The sequence below is a fragment of the Macrotis lagotis genome, chromosome 2, assembly GCF_037893015.1.
Source record: "Macrotis lagotis isolate mMagLag1 chromosome 2, bilby.v1.9.chrom.fasta, whole genome shotgun sequence".
In the NCBI taxonomy this organism is placed as follows: Eukaryota; Metazoa; Chordata; class Mammalia; order Peramelemorphia; family Peramelidae; genus Macrotis; species Macrotis lagotis.
Window position 1 is genome coordinate 34,822,922 of NC_133659.1, and position 16,739 is coordinate 34,839,660.

At 37.5% G+C, this 16,739-nt stretch overlaps 1 protein-coding gene across 1 annotated transcript in view; it reads right to left on the minus strand.

Moving 5' to 3' along the window:
- LOC141511848 (vitellogenin-1-like) overlaps positions 1 to 16,739 on the minus strand; it is a 79,598-nt gene that overhangs the window by 4,452 nt on the left and 58,407 nt on the right. The window contains 6 exon segments of the mRNA XM_074220861.1: positions 1 to 81; positions 5,018 to 5,177; positions 7,647 to 7,741; positions 9,664 to 9,749; positions 12,065 to 12,266; positions 15,408 to 15,537. Of these exon segments, the coding sequence (XP_074076962.1) occupies positions 1 to 81; positions 5,018 to 5,177; positions 7,647 to 7,741; positions 9,664 to 9,749; positions 12,065 to 12,266; positions 15,408 to 15,537 (754 nt within the window).

A 16,739-nucleotide genomic window follows, 5' to 3' on the forward strand; every position in this document is an offset into this window, starting at 1 on the left:
CTGGCTCAGTGGAGAAACATGTGGATTCTTCCCCTGTCACCACAAGGTCCAAGAGTTCATATTTCCTTTGCGGTTTGCATCCTAAAAAGAAATGTGTAGAGAAGATCTGCAGGAGTGGTTTATACAATATGACATTATTCATTGAATCTATTTGTTGTTGTAATTCAATTGTTTCAGTTTGTTTTACTCATCATGATCCCGTTTAGGGTTTTCTTGACAAAGATACTGGAATGGTTGATATGCCTTTCTCAAGCTCATTTTACAGATAAGGGAACTGAGGCAATTAGGTTAAGTGACTTACCTAGGGTAACACAGAATAAGAAACTGAGGTCATATTTGAACTCAGAGTGAGATGAATTCTCCTAACTCCGGTCCTGGAATTCTATCCTTTGTGCCACCTAGCTACTCTAAAATCTTATAGGTGACCATTCTTTTACACATTAAGCTTTATTTTAAAAATAGAGAAAATAAAAGAGAATCTTTTTTTAAAAAAAAATGTTTTATGGTTAGAGTTTATCAACCAGTGGCCAACCTGTTGGTGTTGATATAAACTTATCTTTGAATGACACTTATAGCTCTTAAGAACTATCTTAAACACAACATTTTCCTATCTTGGGAAACCTTTCAAAATTTGTGCTCCAAGGGGATCATTCAAGGTCATGAGCTCCTCATCAGGAAACGATCTTGAAGCAAGACTTTAACAGAAATTCATTTTCTGTTTTTAATTTTTTATCAATAACTTTCTTTTTATATCACTTTATTTCTATGTAAATTCTTCCCCCATACAGCTTAAGATGATATATATAATTCTTCATAAAATTTAAAGTTCTATATGAAAGTTAACTGTTGTTAGTATATCATCATCATCATCGTTTTTGTTATTATTAAAAATAAACATTTCCATAACACCTACTAGATGACAAGAATAGTTCTAAAAATTTTGTAAATATCATCTCACTCAATCTTCAACATCAACCCTGCAATATTAATCTTATTATCCCTGATTTCCATTGAGAAAACTGAGGCAAACAGGATTAAGTGACTTTCCCAGGATCATACAGCTAGTAAATGTATGAGGTCAGATTTGTTTTGTTATGGGGTTAAGTGGCTTGCCCAAGGCCACACAGCTAGTTAATTATTAAGTGTCTGAGATCGGATTTGAACCCAGGTACTCCTGACTCCAAGGCCAGTGCTTTATCCACCACACCACCTAGCTACCCCTATGAGGTCAGATTTAAACTCTGGTTTCCTGACTTCAGGTCCTAGGCTCTATTCACTGTTTTTATTATCATTGTTGTCATCGTCATCATCATATTATCCTCTATGACAAAGCCTAAAAAAAAGAAAGGAAAAAATGAAGTTTATCAAAACTAACCAACTCTGACAGTTTATTCATTGCTTCATAGAAAAGAGATGCCTTTTTCATCCTTTTTTTTCAAGGTATAGTCAGTATAACTGTAGGGTTCAGATTCCTTTGTCATTGATATTTCACTATATACATTCCTTTCCTAGTTCTACTTACTTTATTCTGCATCAGTTCATATTGGTCTTCCAATCCTTTTCTCCCTTTGCATCACTTTCCATGAAATACGATATTCCATCACCTTTATGTGCCCCAATAACTTTAGCACCTCTCGAATTAGTGGGCAGCTACTTTGTTTCCAGCTCTGTTACCACAAGAAGTTCTGCCATGAATATTTTTGGTATCAGTGTAATCTTTCTGTCTGGTCATGTGGGTTTCAGTCAGTTTTGAATTGGCTGGACTGCTCCTACTTCCACTAGCAATACATTCTATATTCCCTCCAACATTAAATCATTCCCATGTTTTGTCATCTTTGCCACCTTTAGGGGGATGAGGTAAGACTTCAGAGATGTTTTGGCTTATAACAATCTTTTATTGTGGAGAATAGTTTGCATTTCCTTTTTTATGTATGAATTTGTGTTAGCGAGTCTTTTTTTTTTTTAGATTTTTTGCAAGGCAAATGGGGTTAAGTGGCTTGCCCAAGGCCACACAGCTAGGTAATTATTAAGTGTCTGAGACCGGATTTGAACCCAGGTACTCCTGACTCCAGGGCTGGTGCTTTATCCACTGTGCCACCTAGCCACCCCTTCTGTTTTTTTTTTAAATGATGCTCTTTAAAAAATACATTACTCAACAACCTAGTGTTTATCATATCTAAGCAGAAATGACAGCCTTGTCAAAATTGTGGAGGAAATGATGGCATAACTACAAAAGGAAGATCAATTTCAGCAAAAGATTTTTTTCCCCTAGAATTTTAATTATCTGAAAAGAATAAGGCCTCATTAATTCTATCAGTATACTAATATTCCATACCTCTTCAAATTTTAACTCTGGTTATTGGACCCTGGGTTCCTAAGAGAAGTCATTTTGCTATCTGGCTTGGAAGACTCCTCTTATGGGCATAGGATGTTTTGTATTCATCATGCCTATTGCATTCTTCCTAGAAGTCTTTTAGTACCAGACTCCTAGAATGCCAGACCTTAATCAGACTTTTTTTCTCTCTGGTAGATAGTTTACCAGACACCATCCGGATATAATTTCCTCTGAGGCCAAGTGACCATAATAGCAGGTATCCTCTTCGAACTTGTTTTGACTCATGTCAGTTCTTTTCAGTGATTGGAATCTGAGTTCCTATTTTTCTTTGAAAACCCAGAGCTAACTTTTTGAGTGTTCACAAATTTTGTTTGTTTTTGTCTAAGAGGTGTTTACAGTATTGAGCTCATGCTTTGTTTAAAAAAGACTGGAACTTCTGTGCCTGATGAATGACTAAGTCTGTCTTAGTTCAAGTTACCATTTCCTTGGGTTTTCTTTGGAGAGTCATCTTCTCATTTATATTTTGCATAGGGGATTCACTAGTTGATCTCTCATGTTACCTTGAAATTGTTGGATTTTTGGATTCATTTAAGTATGTACCTTAGTGATTGGTTTTCCAGAATCCAATTGCAAAACTTAGAGGTCTCTAATATATGATAGCAATGCATGAAGGACCTGTGTGATGTCATCAGAAAGGCAAACTTCCTCTACAAACAGGTTATCACCTATAATTCCCTTGAAAATGAAGTAACTTGCTTATGGCATAGCAGTTAAGCTGAAGGAGTTACCAGAGACACATAGAGTTTATATGAATTGGCCAAAGTCAGGATAAAAGTCAGAATATGAACCCAGGTCTTTCTGACTATAAACCTAGTCCACTATCCACTAAATCTAACTACCTCTCTATAGCAATAACACTATTCCCACTAACATTAGTAAAAACAACCTCCATGGCCTCATGCCAGCCATCTTCACCTTTAACCAAGCTCAGTTCTCGACTCTTCAGAAAAATCTTTTATAGTCTGTTGTCTGTTCCCCTGCCAGTATTTCCCTCCTCCACAAGTCTACTTTCTAGTTCTCTTTTTACAGTAGCCTGCTCCATTAGAATGTAGACTCCTTGAGGGCAGGGACTATCTTCTTGCTTATTAGTATTTCCTTTGTTTAGCAGATTAGTAAATCCTTTGGCCAGTTAGGTGGTACAATGGTTAGAGCACCTGACCTAGCTGTCAGGAAGACCCGAGTTCAAATTTGAACTCAGACATCATGTGACACTGGGCAAGTCATTTGTCTCAGTTTCCTCATCTATAAAATGAATTGAAGGAAAGGGCAAATCACTCTAGTATTTTCACCAAGAAAACCCCAGATGGACTCATGAAGAATCATACATAACTGAAATGACTGAACCACAGCAACACTAATGCTTAACTTAATCAAACTATAATTTCCTTAAGCCTGAATTATACTGAATAATGATCAATTCAGGGATAACCAATAATAAAAATCACTTCAGTGGGAACATTTAAATGAGAAATTTGAATGCTAAGAGATGCTAAGAGAAGGTCAAGGAACTAGAAGGATGAGCTAAAGAGATGAGTCTTGTTGCAGGAAGGATTCAGATAATGGAAAGCTGTAAGGAGATAGCTTGCTGTAGCAATGCACAAAGCTGACACAAAGATGAAAAAATATAGTATCAAGATCAAAGTGGAAAGAAAGTAAGAAAAATTACATACTGAATCACATAGAGAAGATAGAAAAGGATTATGGGGAAGTGGAAAGTGTAGAAATTGAAGAGATTGACATCTAAGAGCTATGTATGTCTTGAGGAAGGAGAAAGAAAGCAAAGCAAGAATTTACAAACTTCACTCACTTTAGAGAAGACTTCTCAGGGTCTTGGGAAGGTGACCTCTGCTCTGTCTCTAGAAATATTGTAAAACTGTCCTCTTCTTGAGGATTTTGTACAGAAGCAGACCCCTGTAAAGATAACCTTACCCAGTCTTACAAAAAAAAAAAGACAGGTTATCAAAGAAAGAATTGTGTCTTGCTTTTTCAATAACTGTGAATTCCTGAGCAGAAAGGCCCTGATGGCATGATCTGAAAGATTGTGAGCCCCTAAGGGGGACAGGATGGGGGGGAAATGAGGAAATGCAATTAAAACTTATCACAGGGTATAAAATCTTTCTTGCTTCTTCCATTTTTACCTCACTCTATCAGATTTACTGGCGGAGGTGATACCCTATTTCTGCAGAAATGGAATAAAACTGCTTTCTGTTTCTATCTTGAGAAGCCTCTAGTTTAATTTATTGGGTTGGTGGTTGTGTGCCCCACACACCATGACAAGCACTTGAACTGATTTGAAGTGAGGGGGGGACTGTGCTAAGTCATCAGCCTCACTTTCTCCTCTGGAGTCATCTGAGTCCAGTTGTCAGATACGACTCAGGAGGACTGGAGATGGCCCTGGATCCAAGGCAATCAGCATTGACTTGCCCAAGGTCATACAGCTAGTGTTAAATGTCTGAGGTTGGATTTGAATTCAGTTCCTCCTGACTTCAAGACTGGTACTTTATCCATTGGACCACCTAGTTGCTCCTATCTGCCTGAACACTCATCTTAATATTTGAGATCATATGAATAGTCTTTGTTCTGAATCTCCCAAGTGGATAATTAATTTCAGAATATATTCACCTTTCTCACAGTTTTCTTTTACCAATAGCCATGAATGGGAAAAAACTGGGCAGTCATGGGCCTGCTTCTGATTTGGCATTTCCAGTTCATCTTGAGCTTCCCCATTGGCTTTTCCACAAATTCCACAGGTCTTCCCTCTCATCCAAGAAGAGATGGCAATCTTTAACAGAGAATATTTCATGTATATTCTATTCAGTTCAACTGGCCTTTATCAACCGCCTCCCATGTATAAAGAATTGAAAGACAAATGGAAAAGAGGCCTTGCTCTCAAGAGTCTATTCTACTGAAGAGATTCAACCTGGACCCTTGAAAGGAAAAGATATAAGTTGAGGATGGATACACTATTAACGACTGTTGGGATCATTAAAAGATTTCCATAGGATGGGGCACTGGAGGGGAGTCTTGTAGGAAGCTAGAGATTCTTTGGGGTAGAGGTAAGGGGGGACTACAATCTGGTATATCCTTGGGCATGCATTGATGGAGGTATTCTTGATGGTCCTTATTCACTGACTAAGAGTTGGAGCTCTGGGGACTTAGGAAAAAGGTAACCTTTACCTATCAGGATGACTCTCTGAGCTTTAAAGGGCCATGGAGGGATTGGAGTCTTCTCCTCCAGCTAATCTGATAATGGCCTTCCCATCAAACCTGTGTCTAGGTTGAATTTGTATCCTAATTCATTTGGTTCTGAGACCTGCAAGATCTCCAAAGTCATCTAGCATCTTCCTTCTCCCTCAGCACTGAGCTGGGGTATCAGCTCCTGGAGCAACTGCTATATAATAGTCACTACCTCCTGACTCCACATCTCAACTCTCACTGTCTTTCCTTCTCTTGTGTGCTACTCCCTAACTTCTTTGACTTCCTTCAAGATTCAGATCAAACTCCACCATCTGCAAAAGACCTTTCCAAGACTCCTCCTTATTGTCCTCTTCTCTGAGATTACTTTCATTTCTTATACACACATATATAACACACATGTGCATTACATGCACATACCCATGCATTTATATGAGTATATGCCCTATATAAGACATGTATATATATTTGAAAATCTTTCTCTCTCTTATATATAAGATATGTATCTACATCTATAGATGTCTTGTTTGTACATAGCTGTTTGTAAACTGTCTTCCCCATTAGACTTTGAGCTGCCTGCAACCAAACAGTCTTTGTATCACCAGCATTTAATAATTTTTCTTGCATATAATAGATGCTTCATCAATATATGTTGATTGATGAGAAATCGAGGTCCCAGAAAATCAGCCAAGAGGTCAGGATCATCCTCAGGGAGAGAAGCCCCTAAGTAGGAAAAAAGTGTCCATGGAACTGATGGGGCCATACTCAGTGGAAGTGTGATATTAGGTAGCTGAAGTTCTAATGAAGGAAGCTTTGAAAGGCTCTAAACTAATTCCAATCATACTAAGGTTTTTTTTTTTTATTGTTTAATGTTCCCTTTCTGTGTGAGCTAAAAAAACTGTCTGCTCTATATTTGATTTGAGTTTGTATCCAGGGGACTTCTTTTTACTTCCTTAGTGTCCCCAGACTCCCATGATGAAGACCCACCAGACTAGAAACCAAAATAGATTTATTCCTTGGGAATCTGAAGTGGTGGTGGGCTTGAAGTGTTGAAAGCCTGATGACAAGGCAGGCAATCCTAGAACAATGCAAGCAGGCCAAACCAGGAAGATATGTGAAAGACAGAGATTTGAGATGGTCACCAGTCTCTGTGGTTCTAGTTAGTATACTATGCTAGATAAGTGCAGAGGGAAATGTGTGCAAAATTATGGAGACACATACAGAAAGATGATTCCAACAAACAGGCCACTGTGGCTGGAACACAAATGCATAGGGAGGATTCATGTGAAAAGTCTGAAAAGGTAGATGAATCAAATTTAAAAAGAATTTTAAAATGTCACTTGAGAGAGTCATCAAAGATACTTGAATTGAGGTGGCTAAGTGGCACAGTGGATAGAGCACCAGCCCTGGAGTCAGGAGGACCTGAGTTCAAATCCCACCTCAGACACTTAATAATTACCTAGCTGTGTGGCCTTGGGCAAGTCACTTAACCCCATTGCCTTGCAAAAACTAAAAAAAAACGATACTTGAATAAGAAAGTTATTTGATCAAAGTTGTATTTTAGGAAGTCACTTTGAATGTCTTTTTGTGTAGATGGATTGGAGTAGTCAAACTGGAATTAAGAAGCTATTTGAAACAGACTATCCCAGAGATGATGAGAATATGCATAGGATGGTGTCCCTCATGAGTCAAAAGAAGACAACACATGATAAAGTGAAGCAACTGATCAAATATGGAGGTAAAGAGAACTGAAAGGTAAAAAAAGATGGCTCTGAGGTTGGAATCTGGTTGAATGGAATAGTGCTTATCCTCACAACAGTAAGATGCAAATTTAGAAGGATAAGGGGAAATCACATTTGAGGAAGACAACGAATCCCTTAGAACATGTTATGTATGAGTTACCTATTGAGTACAGATGAAAATAACTAACTGGCAGTTGGTGATGAAGGTCAAGAACTCAACACAGAGATGATAGTTAGATAAATAGATTAAAATACATGAATCAATGTATATCATTATGAGAGAGAATTCCAGTCTTATAATAAACATTTCCTACCTTAAGTTTTTTGCCATCATAAACTAATTCTTCTAATCCAAATTCAGATGCTAATATGGCAACACTTCCGTTTGGTTGGTAAATGTTTATGTAGTCTATTTAAAAGGAAAAAAGGAAAATAGTGAGTGCATAATTGCATTTGGAATTAATGTTAGTAGTCAATAGTCTTTACACATTTTCCCTTTTTTTGACAAAAAAAAACTTGTAAATACATTTTATTTTTTGAATTATAAACATTTCTACCAGTCATTTACTCCCAGATTTTTTTCTCCTTCTTATTACAATTATTTTTTTATTTGAAATTTCCCAATGAAATAAAAAACAGAACCTGGCATATTTCAGGAAGAAACTACTTAAGTGTATGTACTGTCATAATTTGACATCCTGGAATCTTGCTGGATGTCCATTTCTCCCAGGAGGTCTTCCTTTATAGAAGAAGTCTTTCAAGTCTGGAATTCGCTCCCTCCTCATATGTTCTATTTAGATTTTTTCCCAAAGACTAACTCAGGTACCATCTCTTACATAAAAGATTTCTCAATCTTTCCAGCTAATTTGATACCACTTCATGCATTTATTGCATTTTGTGTGTGTGTGTGTGTGTGTGTGTGTGTGTGTAGTGTGTGTGTTATATGGCCCCATTAGAATGTGAACTCCTTCCTAGAGATCCAGGACTATTCATCACCATCTTCATCTCATGAGTGACCAGCACACTGCTTTATATGACATCTAATAAATGTTTATTCAAGTTGAAGTTTAAAGAAGGGCACCTTCCCTTAACCATTTCCTAGATTGAATCTTTTGCTTGAGCTAGAAAAGAGGAGAAAATCCAATTATTCCCAAGACCTACCTGTTGCTATCTGAGGTGATTAGCATAAGAAACTTGTGGGTTGTTGCTTTTTTTGTCATCCAAGGAAAGTTTCATGCAGGGTATTTGGGAGCTGAAACCATTATCTCAATGATATTCAATAATACAAAATTAAATGCCCCCAAATGGAAAGGTCACTGTGAATTTACAGCACTGTTAAGCTAAACCAACTACCATCATTTCCAATTCATACTGAGAACTCATATCTCCCAGTGGATTATGTGTGTTATGGCTAATGCTCAAAAAAAATAGACTAACTCTGACATTAGCTGGACAAAGTGACTTTTCTTTCATTCTAACCAAAATTCTAATTAAATTCTAGAATCTCCATATCTTTTTTCCTTCAGGGGCAACACTTTTTAATTAAGAAAACCAGCTAGGAAAAAATGAATTTATAAAGTCTAAGGAATGCTCAAATTTCAACTGGAAGTTTTCTAGTATTTTACTTCCAATTCATCACAATTAAATAATACACACATATACAAATATATATATATATATATATACATATATATGTATATATATATATGAAGGAAGAAAACAAACTTTTACTAATCATTTACTAGGCACTTTACAAATATCTCATTGGATCCTCACAACAACCCTAGGAGGTGCATATCATTAATTTTCCCATTTTAGTTGGAAGAAACAGTTGAAGAAACTGAGACAAGCAAAGATTGGGTCACGCAGCTAGTAGAGCTCAAGTCTTCCTGATTCCAGACCCAGATCCCTTTTTTGAAAATATTAACACAAGGCAGAAATATCTTTAAAGAAAAGCCTTTGGAGCAGTTTTGATCCAATACATACTGTTACATCACTGATCATCTGATGATCGACTATTTAAATGAAAATTGATAAACTGAAACTAACTCAATGCATAGTTTTTGAGAGTTAAAATTTTTTTTTAAATTGAGATTACATAAAACCAAGAGGGTGTTGTAACTTATTTTTTTTTTAGATTTTTTTTTTTGCAAGGCAAATGGGGTTAAGTGGCCTGCCCAAGGCCACACAGCTAGGTAATTATTAAGTGTCTGAAGCCAGATTTGAACTCAGGTACTCCTGACTCCAGGGCTGGTGCTCAGTTTACTGCACCACCTAGCTGCTCCAGGGTGTTGTCACTTATAAATAAATCGTTTCACAATGTTACTGTACCTTTTTTCTGCTCATATACAGTTTCATTTGTTAATAATAGGATGCCATGCAAAGTTACATAGAGTATTAATGATGAAGATAGATTGCTATTCTCCTTTAAAAGAAAAAAAGACAATTAAAAATTTCACAAATTCTGATTTTTGTATCCTGTAATTCTGCTAGAGTTATTAATTATTCAAACTAGTTTTTAGTTGATTCTCTAAGCTACATATATTTTCACAAATATGAACATATAACATAATCTGCAGTTGATGGTTTCATTTGCTCATTGCTTATTCTAATTCCTTCCATTTCTTTTTCTCTTATTGCTATAGTTAACATGTCTAGTATAATATTGAATAATATCCAAGTTGTGATTTTGAAAACGAGTTAAATAGGTTCAAGAAAACAGCCAAAAAGCACCTTGTAGCCTTCCTGTAGTCAAAGAATCTAATTCTAGAGTCTGAACTGTCAAGGAAATCAATCTATTTCATCAAAATACTATATAATCTTCTTGGAGTGACTTCGAGAGCTTTCATGCTCTTAAGGCTTTCAAGTTGAATCACAGAGTCTCAGATTTGGAGGGATCTCAGATTTCAGTTCTCTGATTCAGTCCTCATCCAGTCCTCACCTCCAAGACAGCCTATCTGATAAACCTTGGTGTAAAGACCTCACAAGGTTATTACCTTGTGATCACCCTCTCCAGAAGCAGCCCATTTCTGTTTAGCTCTAATTGTCAAAGATCTGGTCAATACAACACCAAACCTAAGTATGCCTTTCTGCCGCACATCCCTTCCACCTAATTCTGCCTCCCTGGGACCAAGGGGAAACAGTAGAATCCTTCTACATCAGAGGTATCAACTAGTCCAACAGGAACCAGATTAAAACATAACTGGGTAATGCTTAACAAAATAAATAAGAATGCAACACAACATAGAAAATGTGTCCAGTGGATAGAACTCTGGATCTGGAGTCAGAGAAACCTGAGATCAAATCTGGTCTCAGACATCAATAATTTTTGTGATCCTGGGCAAGTCATTTAGGCTCCCTTTGCCTCAGTTTCTTCACCTGGAAAATGGTGACGATAATAGCGTAAATGTTTGTAACAAAATTATAGAGGCAGGGCAGATCCGAGATGGACTCGTGTTTGGACCCCATCTCTAGTTTCGTCAACTGATCCTTGCGTGAATTTTAGGCCTGTTACCATCCTGGTTGTCCTTCAAAACTTTCTCCAGATTCTTGTATAATTTAACTTTTTAAAAAAAATTTTTAAAGATTTATTTGAATTTTGAATTTTACAATTTTTCTCCCAATCTTACTTCCCTCCCCCCACCAACCCCCCATGGAAAGCAATCTGTCAGTCTTTATTTTTGTTTCCATGTTGTACATTGATCCAAATTGAGCGTGATAAGAGAGAAATCTAACTTCTTTTCGATATACCATATGCCTATGATACAGCAATGGCAGTTGGTGCCATTGGATAGAAAGACATGTCCAGGTTTCTGGATGTGTGCTGAAGACCAGAGAAAGACCAAAAAAATTATTGTAATATATGTGCAGGGTTTTGCAAACTTTAAAAGCACTCAATGAAAATGAGCCAGTATTATGATTTTTATTATTATGATAAAGCACAGTGGATTTAACTTGCATGCCCCGGGATTATTGGGATCAAATAAAATAATAATTGTTGTGAGGATCAAATAAGAATAATTGTAAAGTGTTTCATACAGTGGCTAACACATAGTAAGTATGTTCTATATCTTCACTATTATTATAATATTCATTTGTGGTTTTCTAGACCAATATATGGCCAGCAGAGATCCCTTTCTATTTGAGTCTGACATTGTTCTATAGGATAGCTTCAAATTCTTAGAAATCTTTATCACGTCCCTCATGAACGTCCCCATTTTTCTGCTAAACATAGGTCACAGACCTAGAGCTCAAAGGGACCTTGGAGGCCATATCTAGTCTAATACACCCATTTTATAGACAAGGTCTCTTGAGTCTCAGGAAAGCTAAGTGACTTGTCCAAAATCATACGGGCAGGGCAGATCCGAGATGGACTTCGAATTCTAGTGTTTGGTCTACATCTCCAGTTTCTTCAACTGATGAATTTTAGGCCTATTACCATTCTGGTTACTCTTCAAAACTTTCTTCAGATGCTCTTCTTATAAGAACTACTTTTTTGATACACCGCATGCAGGGCATATTTGAGTAAAAAAGTTGATGCTATTGGATAGAAAGACACGTCCGGGTTTCTGGATGTGTGCTGAAGGCCAGAAAAAGACCAATCAAATGCATGGCGATCCTTTAAGGGATGGTCGTCTCAATAATACAAGTGTCAAAGGTACCCCTGGTCTAAGAGGACTAGGTTTTTCTTTGATTATGATGGCAACCAAATTGCCTTAAATTTAGTGTTAACAGAGCAGACTTACCTTCCCCCCAAAATAGGGAAACCTTTCTTGTAGAATTGGCAAATCCTTTCTTTGTGAGAATCACAAAATTGGGGGCCACATGGCAATCTTGGGCCACAACAAGCTCCTGATCGTGAGGATGGGAACACTTGAACTCCACACCATCAAATGTTGTCCAGGAAGTGTCATTCACTTCACACTGGGCTTCATGTTCACAACAAAGAAATAACAATGAGGTTCAACATGGTAAAAGCACTGAACTTGGAGAAGGAATCACTGCCTATCAATTTCTGCCTGTCATCCTTCCTTGTTAAAAAACCACAGGAAATAACTCTGTGCTCCTGTTAATTCATCTGTATAATGGAGTTTAGACTGTTTGTAACTCTTGTGGGGTTTAAATAAGATGATATATATGCGTATATCTCTATATAATGGATTTTACAAATTTTGAAGCACTTAATGAAAATTAGCTAGTAGTAGTATGATTTTTACATTATTATTACATATATATTTTATATATTATTTACATATTAAATATATTTACACATATTATTATTAACAAAACACAGTGGATTTAATCTGCATGTCTAATAATTGTGAGAATTGACATGCTGAAGTATATAGAAACTCAGCCTTGGAGCCAAGAAGACAGGAACTAAGGTTTGTCTTTGACAAAGGCTGGCCCTACAAAAATCCAGTTAGCCTCCAGTGCTCTGGCCAATTTCCAAGGCTCTAAATTACAAATAATTGTTTATCTGTATTACTGGAAGGAGTTTCCATAGCTAGAATTCCTCACAACTAGGAAACTATGGGTCTGGATTAGAAAAGAAGGAGGAAGAGGAAGGGTGGCATGGAGGGATAAGCTAGCCTAGTGATCAGCTAAAAGGCCACCTCAGATCAGTCCTGGCTGTGTAAACCAGGGTAAATCACTTAAGGTCTCAGGGCCCCAGGTAGCCTCGGGTATTGTAAGTTGTAGACCTGCTGCTAATCAATCAGCAAGCATTTTATTAAGTGGTGCTGGGTACCAAAGATGGAAAGATGCAAATGAAGTATTCATTGCCCTCAAGGAAATTGTATTCTTTCATGAGATGGAAAATGTCTTAACAGAAAGAGATTCTTCACCAGGAATTCACTAGAATGATGAAATACTGGGTCTAGTTGATCACCACAGCTGTGGTGATCACCCTCATCATTATCACTACTATTTTCATCAGTCACTTTCTCATTATCACCAATTAATATACCATTATCATAAGTCTCCATCATTAGCATTACTAATCACTACTACATTATCACCACCATCATCACTAATAGCCATACTTTTATCACCAATAGCTACAGCCACTATCACCAAAAAGTAGTACTATTATCACCAATCAATACCACCATTACCACCACTCACCACATTATCATGATCACTTTCCCCAGTCACCACTTTTCCCAATCACCACCGTATTATCACCAGTTAATACAACCATTATCACAACTCTCCATCAATGTTATCATCAATCACCACTATATTATCATTGATCACCAACACTATCATACCAAATCACCAACCAGCACCATTCTACTCCCACTGAGTATGAGTGAGTGCATTCAAACAAAGTCCCTGATCTGGCGTTTTCTTTCTGTTTTCTATATTTTCTTGGGCCAATGATATAGAGCATTTCTGGAAATTATACAAAAACTAAAAAGATCGTTTCAAGTATACTCTGAGTAAACCCACATGGGCCTTCTCTGAAAATGCCATCATACTTTGCCAGACCTGTAGGAGAATATTCCAAGCTCATATTGGTCATTGATTAGCTACAATTGAGCACACTGTCTCTAACATAGTGATGTTGTCTTGCTTTTCTTTGATAATGAAGGACAAGAACCAACTAGACTTTGTCCATCAAGTGAACGGTGGAAAGTCAGGAGCAGAAACTGATTATCCTAATCTATCTACTGGGCCATTTTAATTTAAAAAAAAATTAGAATCCAAACTGAAGATGACATCTTTTTCTCTCAAATATGTTATGCTTTTTGAGCTTTCAATAACTTCTGTAAATATGAGACTATGATAGTTCTATAATGTCCTTATTTGCTTTAGGTGGAGAACCTAGGTCCATTTGGACTATTTTTTTTATATCTTTTCTCATCTCAGTCCTTCATTTTAAGGACGTACCCACTCAGGCATCAATGTTCCCTCCTCTATTCCTGGCTCATCAGACTTCTCCATGCCTTAGCAACCTCTCACCCTATAAAAATCTCTTTATCCCTGTCTCCCTATTTCCTGTTTCTTCCAGAACCTCCATTCTGAAGAAATGCTCACCCAGGCCTATGTTCAGGCCTTCATTCCTCCACCTCTCCAGTCCTCCAGACTTCTCCACATCTGGTACCTCCTCCTTCTCTCCTCCCTCCCCACATTTTAGCTTCACTTTAAACACTGTCTTCTCCTATTAGAATGTAAGCACTTGTAGGGAAGGGATTGAATTTTAGCTAGTATTTGTATTTCCAGATTTTAACAGAGCTCCTAGAACATTTGCTGCCTCATTTATAGTTCTCATTTAGGAAGATTTGAGTCTTCTCAATTCTCCTTTAACTCCCAATGGCCTCCAATGAGGCATCCCAACAACAGACCAGTTTCCTTTCCTTGGCACCACTGAAGAAAAGCTCTTTGGGGAAAAAGAAATGAGCTTGGCTGTTAAAGAAGGGTAAAGCTTGTCTACTGTTCAAAATGAAGGGAAGAAATGAGATAGTTATCTTGATCATTAAAGCAAAAGAATCATTCTGCCCCACCCTCCAAATCTTTATAAAATTCAGGGAAAACTGGATCTCACAATTCTGTCCCAAAACTCACCATAAGCAGACACCCAACAGGCTTCCTTTCTTGTGGCTTTTCACTAAAAACTTGGACTATAACTGGAAATTTTATTTGCATAGGGAAAGGTTTTGACAAGTGCTGAGTCTGATGTGAGATGGGGTGATCCAGCCCTAAGCTTTTCAAGATTGTGAAAAGTAGAGTGGCATCACAGCCAGGTATGGGAAGAGCAATGACTACAGGAAGGATTATGATCATGAGTCTAAAGCTAGAAGAAATCTCAGAGGAGTCTTGGGTTGAACCATCTGAAGAAACCAAGGTTCAGGGAATTTAAGAGCTTGCTGAGGGTTGCATAGGTGGCAAACACCAAAGCTAGGATTTAAAGTCACGTCTTCCCAGTGCAGTCCCTATATCCTGTTGCTTCCCAATCATGCCCCTATAGATGTTGGTGCCCTGGGAGTGTCTTGCACTAGTTACAGCTCGATATCCAACCCAGATTTTAATCAGACGATCCCATCCAACAAACACTAATTTTTACCTTCGTCCTCTTTTTTTAATACGGAAAGCCACTTCTGAAAGGAAGCTCCAAACTGCCAAGGTACTAGTATTAATCATAGGGGATGATTCTTTAGGCAAAGCAAATGGAACTGGAAATGTTGAGTAATAAAGGTTTACCTAAAATAACAAAAAGCTTTAGAACGATCTCCAAGAAAAATTCACAAAAATAAATCCTAAAAATCATCTTTGTATATAATTAGAAAAATGAATAAATAAATAGGGAGGGGGAGAGGGAACATTTTCCAAACCAGACAAAAATGCTCTTCAGAATGACTAATTCCGTAGTTAAGCCATCGGCACTTACACAATAAATGACAGAATGATGTTATTGTTTGTCTTTCATTTCCAAAGAGGACTGATGACATCACTGATGATGTCTCAACCTGTATGTGAATTGGACTTGAGAAGCAGAGCTGCACAATGTCTTTAACCCCATTCTTTCTTCCAGAGTCATCGGGACAAAAAGTCAGGACAACTTTGGTGTCTTCCATGTTTGACCAAGCTCCAAGTGTTCCACAGCAACTACCTCAGTCACCTCCATGAGAACAAATGGTTTTCATCCACCCATTCCACCAGGGGAAATCTTCACATGCTGGAAGTAAATACCCCTCAACACACACAACTTACTGGTGGGTTGGAGGCCTTTTGGTTACCCTTAACCTGGTTTAGCTGATCTGCATAGTTGGTTTAATATGTGGCTGCTGTTCATGTGAGCTACAGGTGAGAGTTGGGTCACCAGTGACAGGTAAACACCAAAGGTGGATAAGCTACCCTGGAAAGGGTTCAGCAAACCATCACATCATAGGGGTTTAGTGTTCTTTGAACACCCCACACGCTCCAAATTATAGTTAACTTTCAGAAGACAAAATTTCCTTGTAGGAGGGACTGGGACATTCTGTGTTATCTACTATGGAGAAGCCATAGGATTTTTTGTCACTTATTTAGCTTTAAAAAATAGAAATTGTCAGTGTGTGAATGTTCCTTTAATATTACCATGAGTTTGCAATTCAACAACAAAAGTGTCCAAACTTTACTATTCATCTAGGTAGCATCGTACGAGACTTGAGTTCAAATCCCACTTCAGATACTAACTATAAGATCTTGAGCAAGACACTTAACTTCTCTCTCAATCTAGTTTTCTCTTATGTAAAATGGGCATAATAGCAGCACTTACTCCACAGAATGGTTTTGAGGATTAAATGAAGATAAGTGTGCATGTGTATGTGCACATTCACACATGTAACACACACATATGTGTTATATGCACGTGCATTTAGGTAGCCAGTAAGGATGTGCAAATAATGTTAGAATTTGTAGTG